General features: G+C 38.3%; 1 protein-coding gene across 1 annotated transcript in view; it reads right to left on the bottom strand.

Moving 5' to 3' along the window:
* Window positions 1-18328, bottom strand: part of MARCHF6 (membrane associated ring-CH-type finger 6) — an 80754-nt gene that overhangs the window by 6396 nt on the left and 56030 nt on the right. The window contains exons 20-25 of the mRNA XM_037799504.1: window positions 17549-17618; window positions 15895-16076; window positions 14715-14849; window positions 9994-10083; window positions 8424-8556; window positions 5648-5783 (exon numbers count right to left, since the gene is read on the bottom strand). Coding sequence (XP_037655432.1) covers window positions 5648-5783; window positions 8424-8556; window positions 9994-10083; window positions 14715-14849; window positions 15895-16076; window positions 17549-17618 — 746 coding nt within the window. The remainder of the gene's footprint in view (window positions 1-5647; window positions 5784-8423; window positions 8557-9993; window positions 10084-14714; window positions 14850-15894; window positions 16077-17548; window positions 17619-18328) is intronic.

Raw genomic sequence — 18328 nt, 5'->3', positions numbered from 1 at the left:
ATATTCTGATCACACTGTCAAACACAGAAGAGAAGGAGCAAGTTCTGAAAGCAGCAAGAGAAAAGCAATTCACCACATACAAAGGAAACAGCATAAGACTAAGTAGTGACTACTCAGCAGCCACCATGGAGGCAAGAAGGCAGTGGCACGATATATTTAAAATTCTGAGTGAGAAAAATTTCCAGCCAAGAATACTTTATCCAGCAAAGCTCTCCTTCAAATTTGAGGGAGAGCTTAAATTTTTCACAGACAAACAAATGCTGAGAGAATTTGCTAACAAGAGACCTGCCCTACTGGAAATACTAAAGGGAGCCCTACAGACAGAGAAACAAAGACAGGACAGAGAGACTTGGAGAAAGGTTCAGTACTAAAGAGATTCGGTATGGGTACAATAAAGGATATTAATAGAGAGAGGGGAAAAATATGGCAAACATAAACCAAAGGATAAGATGGCTGATTCAAGAAATGCCTTCACGGTTATAATGTTGAATGTAAATGGATTAAACTCCCCAATTAAAAGATATAGATTCGCAGAATGGATCAAAAAAAATGAACCATCAATATGTTGCATACAAGAGACTCATCTTAGACACAGGGACACAAAGAAACTGAAAGTGAAAGGATGGAAAAACATATTTCATGCAAGCTACAGACAAAAGAAAGCAGGTGTAGCAATATTAATCTCAGATAAAATAGACTTCAAATGCAGGGACGTTTTGAGAGACAAAGAAGGCCACTACATACTAATAAAAGGGGCAATTCAGCAAGAAGAAATAACAATCGTAAATGTCTATGCACCCAATCAAGGTGCCACAAAATACATGAGAGAAACACTGGCAAAACTAAAGGAAGCAATTGATGTTTCCACAATAATTGTGGGAGACTTCAACACATCACTCTCTCCTATAGATAGATCAACCAGACAGAAGACCAATAAGGAAATTGAAAACCTAAACAATCTGATAAATGAATTAGATTTAACAGACATATACAGGACATTACATCCCAAATCACCAGGATACACATACTTTTCTAGTGCTCACAGAACTTTCTCCAGAATAGATCATATGCTGGGACATAAAACAAGCCTCAATAAATTTAAAAAGATTGAAATTATTCAAAGCACATTCTCTGACCACAATGGAATACAATTAGAAGTCAATAACCATCAGAGACTTAGAAAATTCACAAATACCTGGAGGTTAAACAACACACTCCTAAACAATCAGTGGGTTAAAGAAGAAATAGCAAGAGAAATTGCTAAATATATAGAGACGAACGAAAATGAGAACACAACATACCAAAACCTATGGGATGCAGCAAAAGCAGTGCTAAGGGGGAAATTTATAGCACTAAACGCATATATTAAAAAGGAAGAAAGAGCCAAAATCAAAGAACTAATGGATCAACTGAAGAAGCTAGAAAATGAACAGCAAACCAATCCTAAACCAAGTACAAGAAAAGAAATAACAAGGATTAAAGCAGAAATAAATGACATAGAGAACAAAAAACAATAGAGAGGATAAATATCACCAAAAGTTGGTTCTTTGAGAAGATCAACAAGATTGACAAGCCCCTAGCTAGACTGACAAAACCAAAAAGAGAGAAGACCCATATAAACAAAATAATGAATGAAAAAGGTGAGATAACTGCAGATCCTGAAGAAATTAAAAAAATTATAAGAGGATATTATGAACAACTGTATGGCAATAAACTGGACAATGTAGAAGAAATGGACAATTTCCTGGAAACATATGAACAACCTAGACTGACCAGAGAAGAAATAGAAGAACTCAACCAACCCATCACAAGCAAAGAGATCCAATCAGTCATCAAAAAGCTTCCCACAAATAAATGCCCAGGGCGAGATGGCTTCACAGGGGAATTCTACCAAACTTTCCAGAAAGAACTGACACCAATCTTACTCAAACTCTTTCAAAACATTGAAGAAAATGGAACACTACCTAACTCATTTTATGAAGCTAACATCAATCTAATACCAAAACCAGGCAAAGATGCTACAAAAAAGGAAAACTACCAGCCAATCTCCCTAATGAATATAGATGCAAAAATCCTCAACAAAATACTTGCAATTCAAATCCAAAGACACATTAAAAAAATCATACACCATGACCAAGTGGGGTTCATTCCAGGCATGCAAGGATGGTTCAACATAAGAAAAACAATCAATGTATTACAACACATTAAAAACTCGAAAGGGAAAAATCAATTGATCATCTCAATAGATGCTGAAAAAGCATTTGACAAAATCCAACATCCCTTTTTGATAAAAACACTTCAAAAGGTAGGAATTGAAGGAAACTTCCTCAACATGATAAAGAGCATATATGAAAAACCCACAGCCAGCATAGTACTCAATGGTAAGAGACTGAAAGCCTTCCCTCTAAGATCAGGAACAAGATAAGGATGCCCGCTGTCACCACTGTTATTCAACATTGTGCTGGAAGTGCTAGCCAGGGCAACCGGCAAGACAAAGAAATAAAAGGCATCCAAATTGGAAAAGAAGAAGTAAAACTGTCATTGTTTGCAGACGATATGATCTTATATCTAGAAAACCCTGAGAAATCGACGATACAGCTACTAGAGCTAATAAACAAATTTAGCAAAGTAGCGGGATACAAGATTAATGCACATAAGTCAGTAATGTTTCTATATGCTAGAAATGAACAAACTGAAGAGACACTCAAGAAAAAGATACCATTTTCAATAGCAACTAAAAAAATCAAGTACCTAGGAATAAACTTAACCAAAGATGTAAAAGACCTATACAAAGAAAACTACATAACTCTACTAAAAGACATAGAAGGGGACCTTAAAAGATGGAAAAATATTCCATGTTCATGGATAGGAAGGCTAAATGTCATTAAGATGTCAATTCTACCCAAACTCATCTACAGATTCAATGCAATCCCAATCAAAATTCCAACAACCTACTTTGCAGACTTGGAAAAGCTAGTTATCAAATTTATTTGGAAAGGGAAGATGCCTCGAATTGCTAAAGACACTCTAAAAAAGAAAAACGAAGTGGGAGGACTTACACTCCCTGACTTTGAAGCTTATTATAAAGCCACAGTTGCCAAAACAGCATGGTACTGGCACAAAGATAGACATATAGATCAATGGAATCGAATTGAGAATTCAGAGATAGACCCTCAGATCTATGGCCGACTGATCTTTGATAAGGCCCCCAAAGTCAGTGAACTGAGCCATAATGGTCTTTTCAACAAATGGGGCTGGGAGAGTTGGATATCCATATCCAAAAGAATGAAAGAGGACCCCTACGTCACCCCCTACACAAAAATTAACTCAAAATGGACCAAAGATCTCAATATAAAAGAAAGTACCATAAAACTCCTAGAAGATAATGTAGGAAAACATCTTCAAGACCTTGTATTAGGCGGCCACTTCCTAGACTTTACACCCAAAGCACAAGCAACAAAAGAGAAAAAAGATAAATGGGAACTCCTCAAGCTTAGAAGTTTCTGCGCCTCAAAGGAATTTCTCAAAAAGGTAAAGAGGCAGCCAACTCAATGGGAAAAAATTTTTGGAAACCATGTATCTGACAAAAGACTGATATCTTGCATATACAAAGAAATCCTACAACTCAATGACAATAGTACAGACAGCCCAATTATAAAATGGGCAAAAGATATGAAAAGACAGTTCTCTGAAGAGGAAATACAAATGGCCAAGAAACACATGAAAAAATGTTCAGCTTCACTAGCTATTAGAGAGATGCAAATTAAGACCACAATGAGATACCATCTAACACCGGTTAGAATGGCTGCCATTAAACAAACAGGAAACTACAAATGCTGGAGGGGATGTGGAGAAATTGGAACTCTTATTCACTGTTGGTGGGACTGTATAATGGTTCAGCCACTCTGGAAGTCAGTCTGGCAGTTCCTCAGAAAACTAGATATAGAGCTACCATTCGATCCGGCGACTGCACTTCTCGGTATATACCCGGAAGATCGGAAAGCAGTGACACGAACAGATATCTGCACGCCAATGTTCATAGCAGCATTATTCACAATTGCCAAGAGATGGAAACAACCCAAATGTCCTTCAACAGATGAGTGGATAAATAAAATGTGGTATATACACACGATGGAATACTACGCCTCAGTAAGAAGGAACGATCTGGTGAAACATATGACAACATGGATGAACCTTGAAGATATAATGCTGAGCGAAATAAGCCAGGCACAAAAAGAGAAATATTATATGCTACCAGTAATGTGAACTTTCAAAAATGTAAAACAAATGGTTTATAATGTAGAATGTAGGGGAACTAGCAGTAGAGAGTAATTAAGGAAGGGGGAACAACAATCCAAGAAGAACAGATAAGCTTTTTAACGTTCTGGGGATGCCCAGAAATGACTATGGTCTGTTAATTTCTGATGGATATAGTAGGAACAAGTTCACAGAAAGGTTGCTATATTAGGTAACTTTCTTGGGGTAAAGTAGGAACACGTTGGAAGTTAAGCAGTTATCTTAGGTTAGTTGTCTTTTTCTTACTCCCTTGTTATGGTCTCTTTGAAATGTTCTTTTATTGTATGTTTGTTTTCTTTTTAACTTTTTTTTTCATACAGTTGATTTAAAAAAGAAGGGAAAGTTAAAAAAAAAAAGAAAGAAAGAAAGAAAAACAAGGAAAAAAAAATGACGTAGTGCCCCCTTGAGGAGCCTGTGGAGAATGCAGGGGTATTTGCCTACCCCACCTCCATGGTTGCTAACATGACCACAGACATAGGGGACTGGTGGTTTGATGGGTTGAGCCCTCTACCATAAGTTTTACCCTTGGGAAGACGGTTGCTGCAAAGGAGAGGCTAGGCCTCCCTATATTTGTGCCTAAGAGTCTCCTCCTGAATGCCTCTTTGTTGCTCAGATGTGGCCCTCTCTCTCTGGCTAAGCCAACTTGAAAGGTGAAATCACTGCCCTCCCCACTACGTGGGATCAGACACCCAGGGGAGTGAATCTCCCTGGCAACGTGGAATATGACTCCCGGGGAGGAATGTAGACCCGGCATCGTGGGATGGAGAACATCTTCTTGACCAAAAGGGGGATGTGAAAGGAAATGAAATAAGCTTCAGTGGCAGAGAGATTCCAAAACGAGCCGAGAGGTCACTCTGGTGGGCACTCTTACGCACACTTTAGACAACCCTTTTTAGGTTCTAAAGAATTGGGGTAGCTGGTGGTGGATACCTGAAACTATCAAACTACAACCCAGAACCCATGAATCTCGAAGACAGATGTATAAAAATGGGATTGGGAAAGCCATAAGGACCACACTCCACTTTGTCTAGTTTATGGATGTATGAGTAGAAAAATAGGTGAAGGAAACAAACAGACAAAGGTACCCAGTGTTCTTTTTTACTTCAATTGCTCTTTTTCACTCTAATTATTATTCTTGTTATTTTTGTGTGTGTGCTAATGAAGGTGTCAGGGATTGATTTAGGTGATGAATGTACAACTATGTAATGGTACTGTAAACAATCGAAAGTACGATTTGTTTTGTATGACTGCGTGGTATGTGAATATATCTCAATAAAATGATTAAAAAAAAAAAAAAAAGAAATGAGAACATCTTGAAAAGAACAGCTACAATAAGGAACTCCAGACTTACTTGTCATTTTTAATATGTTCATAAAGGCGCTTAAATTGGCGGACCTGGAAGGACAAGATGCCCATCAAGACCACGACCATCAGTAAGAATGGATAAATCCGCCGGTGGACCAAGTTTTGCATTTCCGCAGTAACACCTATAAAACCAAAAAAGAGGAACTCAGTATAAGCAAGACAGCAGGGAAATGAAAATATGTGCTTTCCCTAAGAAGAGAATGCTGTGGGACAAGAAGAGGCATTCCACACAAGCACCCAAGCCCCAGGCTGGCCTCCATTTCCACAGTCTGTGTCAGTTAAGATCTCTGAGAACTACTTCTCTCCTTGGTGAGGCAGGGGAAATGGTCAGATGACCCTAAGGTCCCAACCAGCTCAAACATTCCAGGCCATTAATGCTCTAAAAGGAGTGGTGTCAATTATACATGTCAGCCACATTCACAGTTTAAAAACGAAACAAAACAAGAACAAAACTGTCCTTATGCAATGAAAGATCTGTTCCTGAAATGATGAGAACACTCAAATATTTATTTTTCTACATTTAACTCATGAATTTTAATTCTTCCTTTGAAGGGAAAAAGTTTTACAATCAGAGGAAGTATCTGAAGGACATTAGAAAATTAACGTATTCAACTGGATTACTGTAAAACACAGTGTGCTGTGGTGCAAAGAACATGGGCTTTGGATTTGGGTTGAATTTCAGTTCCTCTCTTAAAAGCCAGACCCTGGGCAAGACTCGCAAGCTCTATAAACCTCATGTTCCTGATCTCTAAAATGGAGTTAATAAAACATCTTCAAAAGCTATTGTAAGAATATTATGAGAATTATGTCAAGCATGTAATACAGAGCATAAAAGTGCTCAAAAAATTCCCTTACCACTCTCCTTTCCCCTTCTAACGTTTTTCCAACAGCTCACAACGTAAATTTTCAATTACACTAATCATGTTGTGGGTCTGAAATCCAAGTATCAATACATGAACTGATTTACTATTAACGAGTAGACAATAATTTTACTTTTAATAGGACATTCCTACTGTAAACAAAACAGTAAATAAGAAGGAAAAATACTTTACTTTTTATTAGAGAACTCATTCTCGAGTGTCTAGATGACTAACTTTAATGAAGTATTCTGTCAAGTACGTAATGGGCTTTAAAATACATTTTTGCACATGTACTTCAATACGGGCATGCATGATACTCAGTCAGAATTTAAACTAAACAAAAGCCTTGAAGTTTCTACTCAGAAGGAACCAGAAAATGATGTGGTTTTCTCACTGTGGCCCTTTACTTTAACTCTTCCCTGTTTCCCATGCTATACTAGAAACTAGAGTATACACTGCTTTGTTTTCCTCTGTGCAAACCTGAGATGAGCTTTTCTTCTGACAAATGTCATCATTTACTGAAAAGCAATGAGATTATGTACACATTCTGACAAGTATCTGCCACATACATTCTATGACAGAATACACTGGCTGAAAGTCAGGAGAGTGTTAAGTTACCTCTAAGTTGGTAAGGAGGACTTAAGAGGAATTTCAAGGGGCTGGAAAGTTCTACGTTTTGACCTGGTGGTGGTTACCCAACTGAGTTCACTTAGTTCTAACTTGTGAGCTGTACCTTTGCCATGTTTGTATAGTATGTATGTTACATTTCATTAAAATTTTTATTTGTGTTAAGTCCTTTTTGGAGGGATTAGGTGAAAACGAAGGGCATTTCTGACAGAACAATAAAACGAATGAAGGTGCAAAGAGGCAGAAGAACATGGGGTGCTTAGGAAGATGTCATTCTGTGTTGTTTAACTGAATCTTGGGGAGTGTTAAAAAATGAAGATGGGGCGGGGGATCAAAACTGGAGCCCCGGAGAAAATCAAGAGGAGGATACTTGTCAACTATGTCAAGAATTTTGAATTGTATTTTAAAAGCCATGGAGGAACCCCTGAAAAAAGAAGAACAAAGGGGAACAATGAAAGGCATTCTTCTGAAGGTCATCATAGCCACAGTGCCAAGAAGGAATTAGTCCTGGTGGGCTCAAAGCAAGAGAGCCAGACAGAAAGCTACTGAAGTTAGGTCAGAGATGATGATGATGATGATGATAAAGCCCCAATTAAAAGCACAAGCAAAGGCACCAGAGAAGACAATGGGTTCTTGAGGTCATTAAAAAAATGGGACTTGGAGACCAACAGGGAGAGAGCAGAGAGCCTAAGATAACACAGATGACCTTCAAGGTTTCTGACTGGCAACACTACTCATTAAGAGAGGGAATTCAGAAGAAAAAGAACTGGAGGAGAAAACTTTTTGCTGATCCTGTGAGGATTCTCCACTATACAATCAATAAGATAGATCTATCCAGCTGTTAAAGTGTCACCAATCTGCATCTTAGGTTTACTCACCTCTGTGATTTTCCTTTTATGTTAAAGAACATTTTAGAAAAAATCAAATATAACATTTGTACTTCATTTTATAGGTAGATGATCACAGTACTTCTCATCAGGAGAAGACAATCTGAAGGAAATCTGCTCCTACCTATTTTTAGGAGAGTGCATATTTAACTACTTTATCAACCTGGCTAGAAAGAAGACTGTACCGAAGGGCTTTATGATCCTCCTGACTTACCCTGAATAGTCAAATCTAAAAAAAGTAGATTTTCATTGTTTTAACTGGATGATATATTTGTGTTTTAACTGGATTTATATTTTACAAATAAAATAAAGCATTTCAAGCCAAACACCCTATGAGGCCTAGAAACGACAAGGTGACAATGTTCTAGTGAGAGTCAGCACTACTCACCCAATAAAGGGACAACACCCGACGCTATGACATAAGGTACACACAGGGAAAGCAAGAGCACAGAGATCACTGGAGCTGCCAATTTACGAATGATATAGTGAAGGTCAATATTCCGGATACCATTTGCGTAAACCTGAAACATTGGGAAAAACAAATTAAAACAAGGATGTAAGAAAAATTCCTCCATTTCTATAGAGCAATGTACTGAATACAAGTCAGTTGTTGAATTCATCAAGCCAGAATTCAAACTGGTTAACTTTTTTTCAAATCAAGGTAAATTCAGAACACAAATATAAAGAGTGCCCACAATTTTTAAAGAAATGCATGTGCCCCCCAACATTTTGCAGCTAACTATGGTAAGTCATGAAATAAGACACTAATCTAGAATACTATACTTGTACAATTCCAGATGATATATAATTTAGTTGAAGACCACATAACTTGAAGTAACTTCATACATATCTTAAGAGCGCTCTATATTATTATATAAATCAAACTGTAACAAATCAAAATGTATTTTAAGTAAAATTTTAAGATCATGAAAGAATTCTACAGTGAATATAAAAAAATAAAATTCCAAGAGTTTCTAGAACATTTCAATCATCCAGAAAGTCAAAACGTAGTGCCAAGGGGAACAAAACAAGAGAACATTCTTCTTGTTTTCTTATCCCTCCTCCCCCTCTCTCCAGCACTTAAACCTTTCACAGCCCAGGAACAGAATGTAGTCCAACTCAACCCCATCACCTCAGGGGTGGCCCCGAAGCATTCAGATATGAATGATAAACAGGCTTAGCCCTCCAAAGGCATGCCTACAATCCCAAATAAAGCAACCTAAATGCACTTTAATTAACAGAGCAAGGCATCCCAGTGTTTCTCACCCAATCCCAACTATTTCACTTAAAATCACATGCACACATGGGAAATAATGCATCAGAGAGCAAGGTATTATAAAGATCAACATTTTTTCACCCTCCAGCTATGAGTAAACCCTTACTTTCACACTCCTGTGCAAGGGCCAGAGTAGAATGGCCCACATTCCTGTCATGAAGACATGCAGGCAGGACACCCCAATCCACCTCACTTCTGGTAGACTTCAAAATCAGCTGGAATGTTAGAAATAACATCTTGGAACAACTGATGGTTCCCTGGCACCCACCACCTCCAAGAATCAAGATCTCCAGGCACAGGATTTTTTTGTGCATGCTGGACTGAGAACCACTGTATTTATTCACATACATCCAAAGGATACTACAGAACTGTTCATGCCTCATTTATTTGTTGCTGACCTGAAAATAAGAGGGTTGCTCACAAGTGAATTTTCTAGACAGCTAAAACATCTGATCTCCTTTCCTCCAAATCTAGTATAGATGGGGAAACCTGAATATCAAACTTGAACAAAATTCCTGCCTAGAAAAAAGCACATAATGGTAATTTTTGCTTCTGTTTTGGACAAGGTTTTAGATACTTTAGGCTATTGGTTAATCTTAGATCTAAGAGTAAGAGTGCCGTCTTCCAAACATAATCACTCTTACTCCTGGTCTTTTTCTAAAAACTGATCTTGCTTGCTTACCTGCTCAATCACTGTTTTCAACCACCACTGAGGCCCCATCAGTGTTATAGCTGCAATGATTTTGGCGTGCAGGACTCCAAGTGCCCAATCCTAGGGTAATAAAAAACATTGAACAGATTTTTTTTTTTTTTTTTTTTTTTTACCAATTTACCCAGCATGGAGGCTGTACAATTTTCTCATACTATTTTACTTCAAACCAGAAATTCTGCAGGATTGGTGACAATTTTATAAAAAATGAACATACACTGGGAACCCTAGGGAATTTTTAACCCAACAGCTTATGTTCAATGTTTCTATCAAAAATCATTCTTCCAGCTTTTGAAAATCTACATTTATTTTCCCAAAAGAATTTGGAGAATTATGGACATTAATGGAGAACAAGAAGCAAATAAAATAAAACCATGGCTTTATTTCATGAAGTCAGGCTGAGCTGACTATGGGAAAATAAGACTGTGGAGCCAAATTTGGCCTAAAGAAACCCTACCAAAGGCTCACAGGTCGCTTCTAGTTTGGTGCATTTACAGTTCTCCTCCTGTCATTAGACTCTCCACTGCTCTCCATTTCTAACACTGCCGCCACAGCAGACTACTCACCAGTACCCTACGCCGTGGAGTTGGGGATCACTACCCACAACCCCCATCCCAAACAAGTGATCTCTTCAAGTGCCAATCAGATCATGGAAGTAGGTTTCTCTGCTTACAACCCTAAAGTCCTTGGTATGGCACACAAAGCCCTTTACAATCTGCCTTACATTTTTTCCTTCTGGCACTAATATTATTGATATAATTTCCTTGGATGTATTCTCCCAAACCCTTATCTTTCCCCTCAATTTCCTATTCCTCAGTTTTGCTCTGCATTTTGTATTGATTTTCCAAGACTCCAATCTGAGCCTCAATGGTGACTACTGACATCTTTAATTCGTCGACTGAATTTATTTGAAATCCATGCTATATAGAGCCTACTGATTTTGTTTTGTTTTTTTTTTTTGCTGCTGTTTGTTTATATGCACACACTACACTCAATCTCTTGGGCTTTTTATAAAATTGAGGTTATTTATATCACAAAATTACCCATTTAAACCATTCAGTATACACTGCAGTGGTTTTATTTACATTCACAATATTGTGCTACATCACTACCATCCATTCAATCTCCCGTGTTCTTTTTCCTGAGATTTGGAAGCTCATGGCTCCTCAAGCAGTTCTTTATCACTGGGCATGTATTCTGATTGCTCTGCCTCACCTTTCTTCCTGTAGCTGCTTGGCCCCTTTAGATAAACCACTTATTTTTCCTCTGTCAGCTCAAAAAGGCTCAGGTCTAACTGCTGAAATTCTCCTAAAGGGGTGCAAAAGGATCTTTTACCCGTTAGAACTCTGGGATAAAAACAAGCCAACAACCCCCTCTTCTCCCCTAACATGGAGAAAAGCCTCTCTGCTTTTCTAGACTTGCCCTGGCTCACAGGTAGGAAGATTCAACCCACCATTGCAGCTCTCTCTTGGCTGTTAGGAGTCAAGAAAGCACACCAGTGAGGTTAATGCTGACCTTTCCCTTGAGGAGGCCCACAGATCTGTGAGCTTCGAGCTCTTTCAAGATCACTGCTTTCCAGTCCTTGCCCACAGGAAAGGATACACCACACTAGATCCTCTGCTAGAATTCCAAGAGATCTGCAGGCACTTGATGTAGGAAAGGCAAGTAACTTAAGAATTAGGGATGGAGAAAAAGCAGGCTGCTCTTCTTTCAACCTTAGGGGCTTAATCCAGCACATTAAGGATACCATACTGTGCAAACCCATCTACAACTTGTTTTCCTCCTACTCAAACATGTTTGAGGGCTATACAGAACATTCTATTGCTTTCTTTTTAACTGTTGTACGGAATTCAAAAACATACATATGCCACACTTTATTTAGCCTCTCTACTGCCGAACAACTGCATTGCTTACAATTTTTTTGCCGTTACAAAAAATGATGTAATAGCAGAAAACAGCCTTGTTCACGCCTCCTTCTGAATCTTTGCAGCAGATTCAGAAAAGGAAACTGCTGAGTCATACAAGCATTTTTTAAGTTTCATAGTATCAAACAATTCCCCAAGGTGACTATGACTTCTTGAGTGATGTTGGGCACTGTCAAGACCACCAGGAGCATAACTGCAGCCAAACATGGTGTGTTTATTACTCCCTGCAGACAAAGAGAACACATATCATGGGGAACTTGGGTGCCTTCAGTAACAGAATATGAGGAAAGGTTTATCATGGGATTTCTGCTTGTTAGGTGATTTGGAGGAGGATTTAAGAAAGCAGAGCTTTGCTCTTTATCAGATGCTGTCAGAAAGTGGAGGTAATTCTATGGCTGGGCTTCTCAATAAATCTTATCTAGGAGGAAGGACTGATTAAAGCTAAAACATTAACTGGTAATGAAGCAGCAATAATAACTTAAGATCCAGCAACCATCCAGGATGGTTTCAGCATCCAATGATGATACTTGCTAGAATCAATTATTTTTGTTAGGATTGGCAAAATGGTGATTCTCTAATTCTGTTTGTCCCTCTACCTTTATTAGCTGGCATTATTCTGTAAAAAACAGCTTTCCTTCAATCACTAATGCAGCATCTCTTACAAAAAGGGATCATGTATGCTTAATATCTCTATTTCCGATCTCTCACCAATTCTAGTCTATGAGTCAAACTTGATAATGTAGTTCTACATATACATGCATGCCCTGTCTCACTTCTAGGTCTGTCCATCAGTCCCTTCCTGGATTACCTTCTTCCTTTCTTACTCACTCCTCCTTAATTTACTTAGGTATCTGTGCTGGTTTCAATCTATTATATGCCCCACAAAAGCCATATTCTTTAATGTAATCTTGTGGGACTGCATTTGAGTGGGACCCTAATTTGATTAGGGAGGGACCTCTTGATTAGGTTGTTTCCATGGAGATGTGACCCACCCAACAGTGAGACCTTCTGATCAGATCATTTCCATGGAGGTGTGACCCCACACATCCAGTGATTAGTTCACCAGAGTCCTTTAAGAGATCTCACGGAGAGAAGGAGCTCAGAGAAGCTGAGAGCGACATTTTGGAAAGAAGCTAAGATACGTAATCCAGAGTCTGCCCCCAGGAGAAGCTAAGAGCCAACACAGACCCAGACAAGTGGAGATGCAGAGAGAAGGATGGTTGGCAATGTTAAACTAAGAGATGAAGCCTAGAGTTTACCCCAAAGGAGCTAAGAGAGGACCCCCTGACACCTAGAGAGAAATGCCCCAGAAGGACAAACAAGGATGCACAGAAGCTGAGAGAGTGAAGCTAAGAGAAACAGAAGCACAGAGACATTTTGGAGAAAGCCATTTTGAAAGCAGAACCTGGGAGCAAAGGACCAGTAGACGCCAGCCACCCGCCTTCCCAGCTGACAGAGGTGTTTCCAGACGCCACTGGCCTTTCTTCAGTGACAGTATCCTCATGTCGATGCCTTACGTTAGATCCTTTTATGGCCTTGGAAGTGTAAATTTGTGACCTAATAAATCCCCTTTATAAAAGCCAATTCACTTCTGGTATTTTGCATAATGACAGCTTTAGCAAACTGGAACAGTATCTTAAGACAGTATCTCTTACATAGAACCACAGCTGACACCCACCAGTGCTAGATTAAATTCCTCTCCTACACAATGCCATAGGCTCCTGGTGCTGCCGTCAATCACAGCCCAAACTATCTTTCCCACCAGAGTGTAAGTTCCTCAAGAAGTCCTCCTGTAGTCTCATTTTCACCTTTGTCATACAACACAGGATTTGGACACACATTAAAGCACTCAAGTAAATATTTTCTGGTAAAGTTTGCGGAAGTTCTTTATCAGGAGAGCAGAAGGGAAATCTGTCCCCAGTAATTTTCATTTTTGAAAACTCCACTGTAATATGCAAATAAAAGGTAAAAATAGAGCTGAAAAGCTTTTGAATGACCAAAGCCATTGCCTAGCTCCTTTTCTCTAATATCTTCTAAGAATCTGAGATCTTAATTCTATGACATTAATAACTTCAGTCTTTTAGTTCAATATAAAAGTTAAATTTCTTTTTCTATGAGCTTTATGACCTTTGCTGTGACATGTGGGATTCCTGAGGATGCCCTTTTTCGTGAAGCTGTGACTTTGTGGGTGAACGTTCTATAATTATTCAAAAGTGCAAGTCACTGCTTAAAGTCCAAAGATAAAAGGACCAAGGACTTTGCCCTAGCTGAAAGGTGAACTGTTAAAGACCAGCACTACAATTTGAATCTTTAAATATTGGTGAAGCCTAAATGAATAGTTAGTGACATTTTAATCTACAATGTAAGCTCTTTCCAGGGAGTTATATGATCTGCATACCTTGATAGCAAACAATTAAAAGGCTTTTCTTTAAATAGAGAAATGTTTATTCCCCACTCTCACCTTGCTTTCTTCTTGCATAGCCAAATTCCCTGGATAGCCAAATTCCCTGGAAGTGTTAACTTACTGTCCTACCCTTCCCTTTTCAATCCCGTGCACCCTAGCTTCTGCCCCCTCAACACCTGAATGTGCTCACTCACTAAGATCAATAATGTCTGCAAAAGGCATTTAATCAATGTTACACAGCTTTCTAGATTAGAAAAAATCAAGAGTCTCTCTAAAGAAACTACTTAAAATCCCTGAAAATAATCAAGGATTTTTCTGATCCCAAATCCTTAGCAAAATATCAGGTGCCAAACACATGCATTTACCTGCCATGGGTAAAAAAGAGGTGTCTGATCCAAGGGAACTCTCAGCGGAGCAACAATAACCAACTCAAACAGAAGCCCCAGGAGGAGTGGCACAACTCCAGCCAGCAGCACCGCAACGATCAATGTTTTCATTATCTATTAGGAAACAAGATGTCATGGCATCAAAGGTGATCTCTGATTTTTAGCCAAATGCTTTCTCTATTTTGGAGTTTATTTTTCTTCTTTTACCTGATGTCTAACAGAAGAAATATAATAGCTTTAACAGTTTACACACTTATTAAGTTATAAGTTTAAATGAGATTTCTAGAATATGTAACCAAAAAAGCTCAAGCTATTATGAAAACCTGAAATCACTATGCATTACTGCTACAAAAGGGAAAATTCTAGAAAAACTCATTTAACTACACATTACTAACGAGGTGTCTGTGCTCTTTTTCTCACAATCCCATTCTCAGGACTAGGCTATCATTTGACCAAGAAGAGCCACTGACTGGCCCAGGCCCCCGACCCAGTGGTGGCCCAGGCACAGGCTGCCTGTAACCCCTGCGATGGACAGGGATGGGGGCAAGACTCTGCACAACCTAGCTCAGGTGATCAATCCAGCTGACCAATCTGTCTCCCTGAAGAAGAGACCTGTCCAACAGAACTTACAATGATGATAGAAATGTCCAATATCTGTGCTGTCCAAAACAGCAGCCTCCAGCCACAAGGCTACTCTAGAATTTGGACTAAGTAGTCAGAGGAGAATATAACAGACACAGAGAGAAGAGGAGCAAAGATATTGTGAAAGGGAAGCTATGAAATCAGTCTTTACAGTGCACCTGTCTTGGTTTCTGCTGATCTTCCTTAGCCCTTCTTAAGGTAGCCTCAGAAAGTAAGTCTTTCAACAAGAGACTAATAGGGTACGTGTGGAAAATACAAATTAGCTGGTTTCTATACTGCGAATATAGTTATGTGCCTCATTTTTCCTTTAACCCTCAAATATAAATCCAGGTCTATGGTTCTCAGAATGAACCAGAAAGCTATTGTCTTATAAGAACATTACTTGTAACTCAAAAAACTAACTCTCCTGACACTATCAGTATAATGAAGAAACAAATAAATACGAGAAGATGAAAGAAATGAATGGAAAATATTCACGACCCCTGTCAGATGGACCTGTCTTTTTTCTGAAACCTACCATGAGCGACCACTCTTTAACCTTCTGGAATATCACTCTGCGTCCCTGGGGCATCCATGCCACCAGCACTGTCACCGCCCTTACAGTCAGCCAGCAGACATAGAGGCCACAAGCAGCTGTGTACAGCTCGTGGATTTTGGCAGTCCCCGTCCAAAATGACATTAACCAACGGCCAGCAAATACTGAAAATAGAAAGGCTGATGAATAAGACACATGGCTATGCAAAGAGAAATGTAAGCCTAATGTTTTTATTGTCCTAATGTTTTCACATTAACAAAAGACATCACATTTTGATATATCAATGTCTTCAATTTAAAAAAAAAAAAAAGCTCTAAGGAGTGCACAATTATTTGATTAATACACAAACCAAAACACACTGGTTGGGGAGAAGTTCTCCTGTGACGTGCACTCTGACTTGCCATGTCAATAGCTTGTTCTTTCAGGCTGAAGAAAGCTTTGTGGGGGGTGGCTTTGTCATTACTTCCATCACCACTGAAATCATCATAATAGGATGGCTGTGAAGAATTTACCATCTATTATTTGTGCTGTCAATAACTTCAATATTTTAGGAATAATGCAAACAATTTATAGTAACTTTCTTCCAACTGGATGGTTTATCAAGATAAAAACCTAAAGTTATTTCAATAAGAGGTGGGCACAGTATTTTAAAAGCACAATTAAAAAAGAACATATCAAATTTCTCAGAAAATAATTAAGAGACATCTAAATATATCGGAACTTCAGTGAAACAGATTTGAGAGTTAAGGGACTGCCTCAAAAAGTTATTATAAATAAATAATACCACGCACCCCAAAAATCTCTCAGGCAAGATCATTTATGAAATTTAGTAACTTTCTTTATATCTTTACTCTTAAAAAGGCTAGAGAGAATGAGACCCATATTTTTAATGCTATTTTTCTAGGGATTAATTCTCCTTCATACAGTACTAATTACTATTTTTTAGTATCTAAAAGGGACTAGTAGGTGTGCTGAGCATTTTCTGTATTTTAACTCATTAATTTTCACAAGCCCCCAGCGTAGACACTATCTCCATTTTAAAGATTAAGGAACCAACGCTCAGAAATAGAACACAAAGTACGAGGCTAGATTTGAACCCATGTCTACATGATGGCAAAATTCATGCTCGTGACCACTGAACAATACTGCCTCCAAATGAAAAGAAACCATCTCAGCAGTGAAATCGTGCAAGTTACAATGCTGCTAACCACAGGCTTCTTTGCAACCTGCCCAAACAGTGTGGGTATGAATGTAAGTCATTTTTAAAGACAAATATGTGATTTGATAATTAACATCAAAATAACTGTCTTTAAAAACGACAAATCATACAGATGACTTTTTGAAAATGCATTCTTTAATAAGACAACGTCCATGAAAAAATACTGACCACAGTATTTTACTTCCAAAATGAATCGTAACATTTCATATGGGCCTGTCCCCTTCTGCTCTAATACAAATGAGTCCAAAGATGGTGGACCCTAAATGGTTCAATATCCCATATTCAATCAAAAGTAAGAGACAGAAACTATTTCTAGTTTATATCTGATGAAAAAAAATCACATCTCGGAAAAATACACCCTTTTAAAACAAAATCTTTTAATGATGGTATTAGCTGAAAACAAGGGTAAGCTCATACCTGGTAAAGTAAGGCAGATGAGGCTGGCAATCAGTAAGGTTATACACATGAAGACAATCAACAGAAATATCTGCAAAGTGAAACATGAAAAGCAAATAGTTGTTCATATGGATCACTGATTTATGACATCCCTCAAAGAAGTAACACAATTCTACCATTAAAAAGAAATTGCCAGTATTTGTATTTACAGGTTTCCTTCCATTTTCCACAAGAAGGAAATTTTTTACTTTATGTAAAATTACCTATGATGTAGGCCAAGAGGAAAATAAGCATCCATTTTCATAAAATAAGATAGATCAACAAGTAACAAGCAAACATATTTTAATTCAGAAAGCATAAAAACAAAATGTAACTGCTTAAGTCTTTCCTTGCTATTTATTCAAACTAAAAATTACAAACTACAAGTATGTACCCATTTATCAAATATTTGAAAACAATTTTTCATGAAAGAAAAGCTTAACTCTATAACAAGCGCTATCCAATTACAAACTTCTGTGATGACAGAAATGTCTACACCTACACTGTCCAATACAGTAGCCACCAGCCACATGTGACTACTGGGCATTTAACATGTGGCCAGTGTACATGAAGTACTGAACTTTAAGATTTACTTAATTTTAATTAAATTTAATAAATGAAAATAGTTATGTGTGGCCAGCGGCTACCGTAATGAAGTGTGCAAGTATAAAAGACGGAGGAGGGAAATGTTTACCCTGGGGCAGAAGGGAGGCCATCACTCGTTTCCCTTCTACCTTACCAGGTGTAAGTTGTCACAAGACC

Source organism: Choloepus didactylus, chromosome 11 (genome assembly GCF_015220235.1).
Source record: "Choloepus didactylus isolate mChoDid1 chromosome 11, mChoDid1.pri, whole genome shotgun sequence".
Taxonomy (NCBI): Eukaryota; Metazoa; Chordata; class Mammalia; order Pilosa; family Megalonychidae; genus Choloepus; species Choloepus didactylus.
The sequence above is the reverse complement of the archived record's forward strand: the minus strand, read 5'-3'. Positions and strand labels throughout refer to the sequence as shown.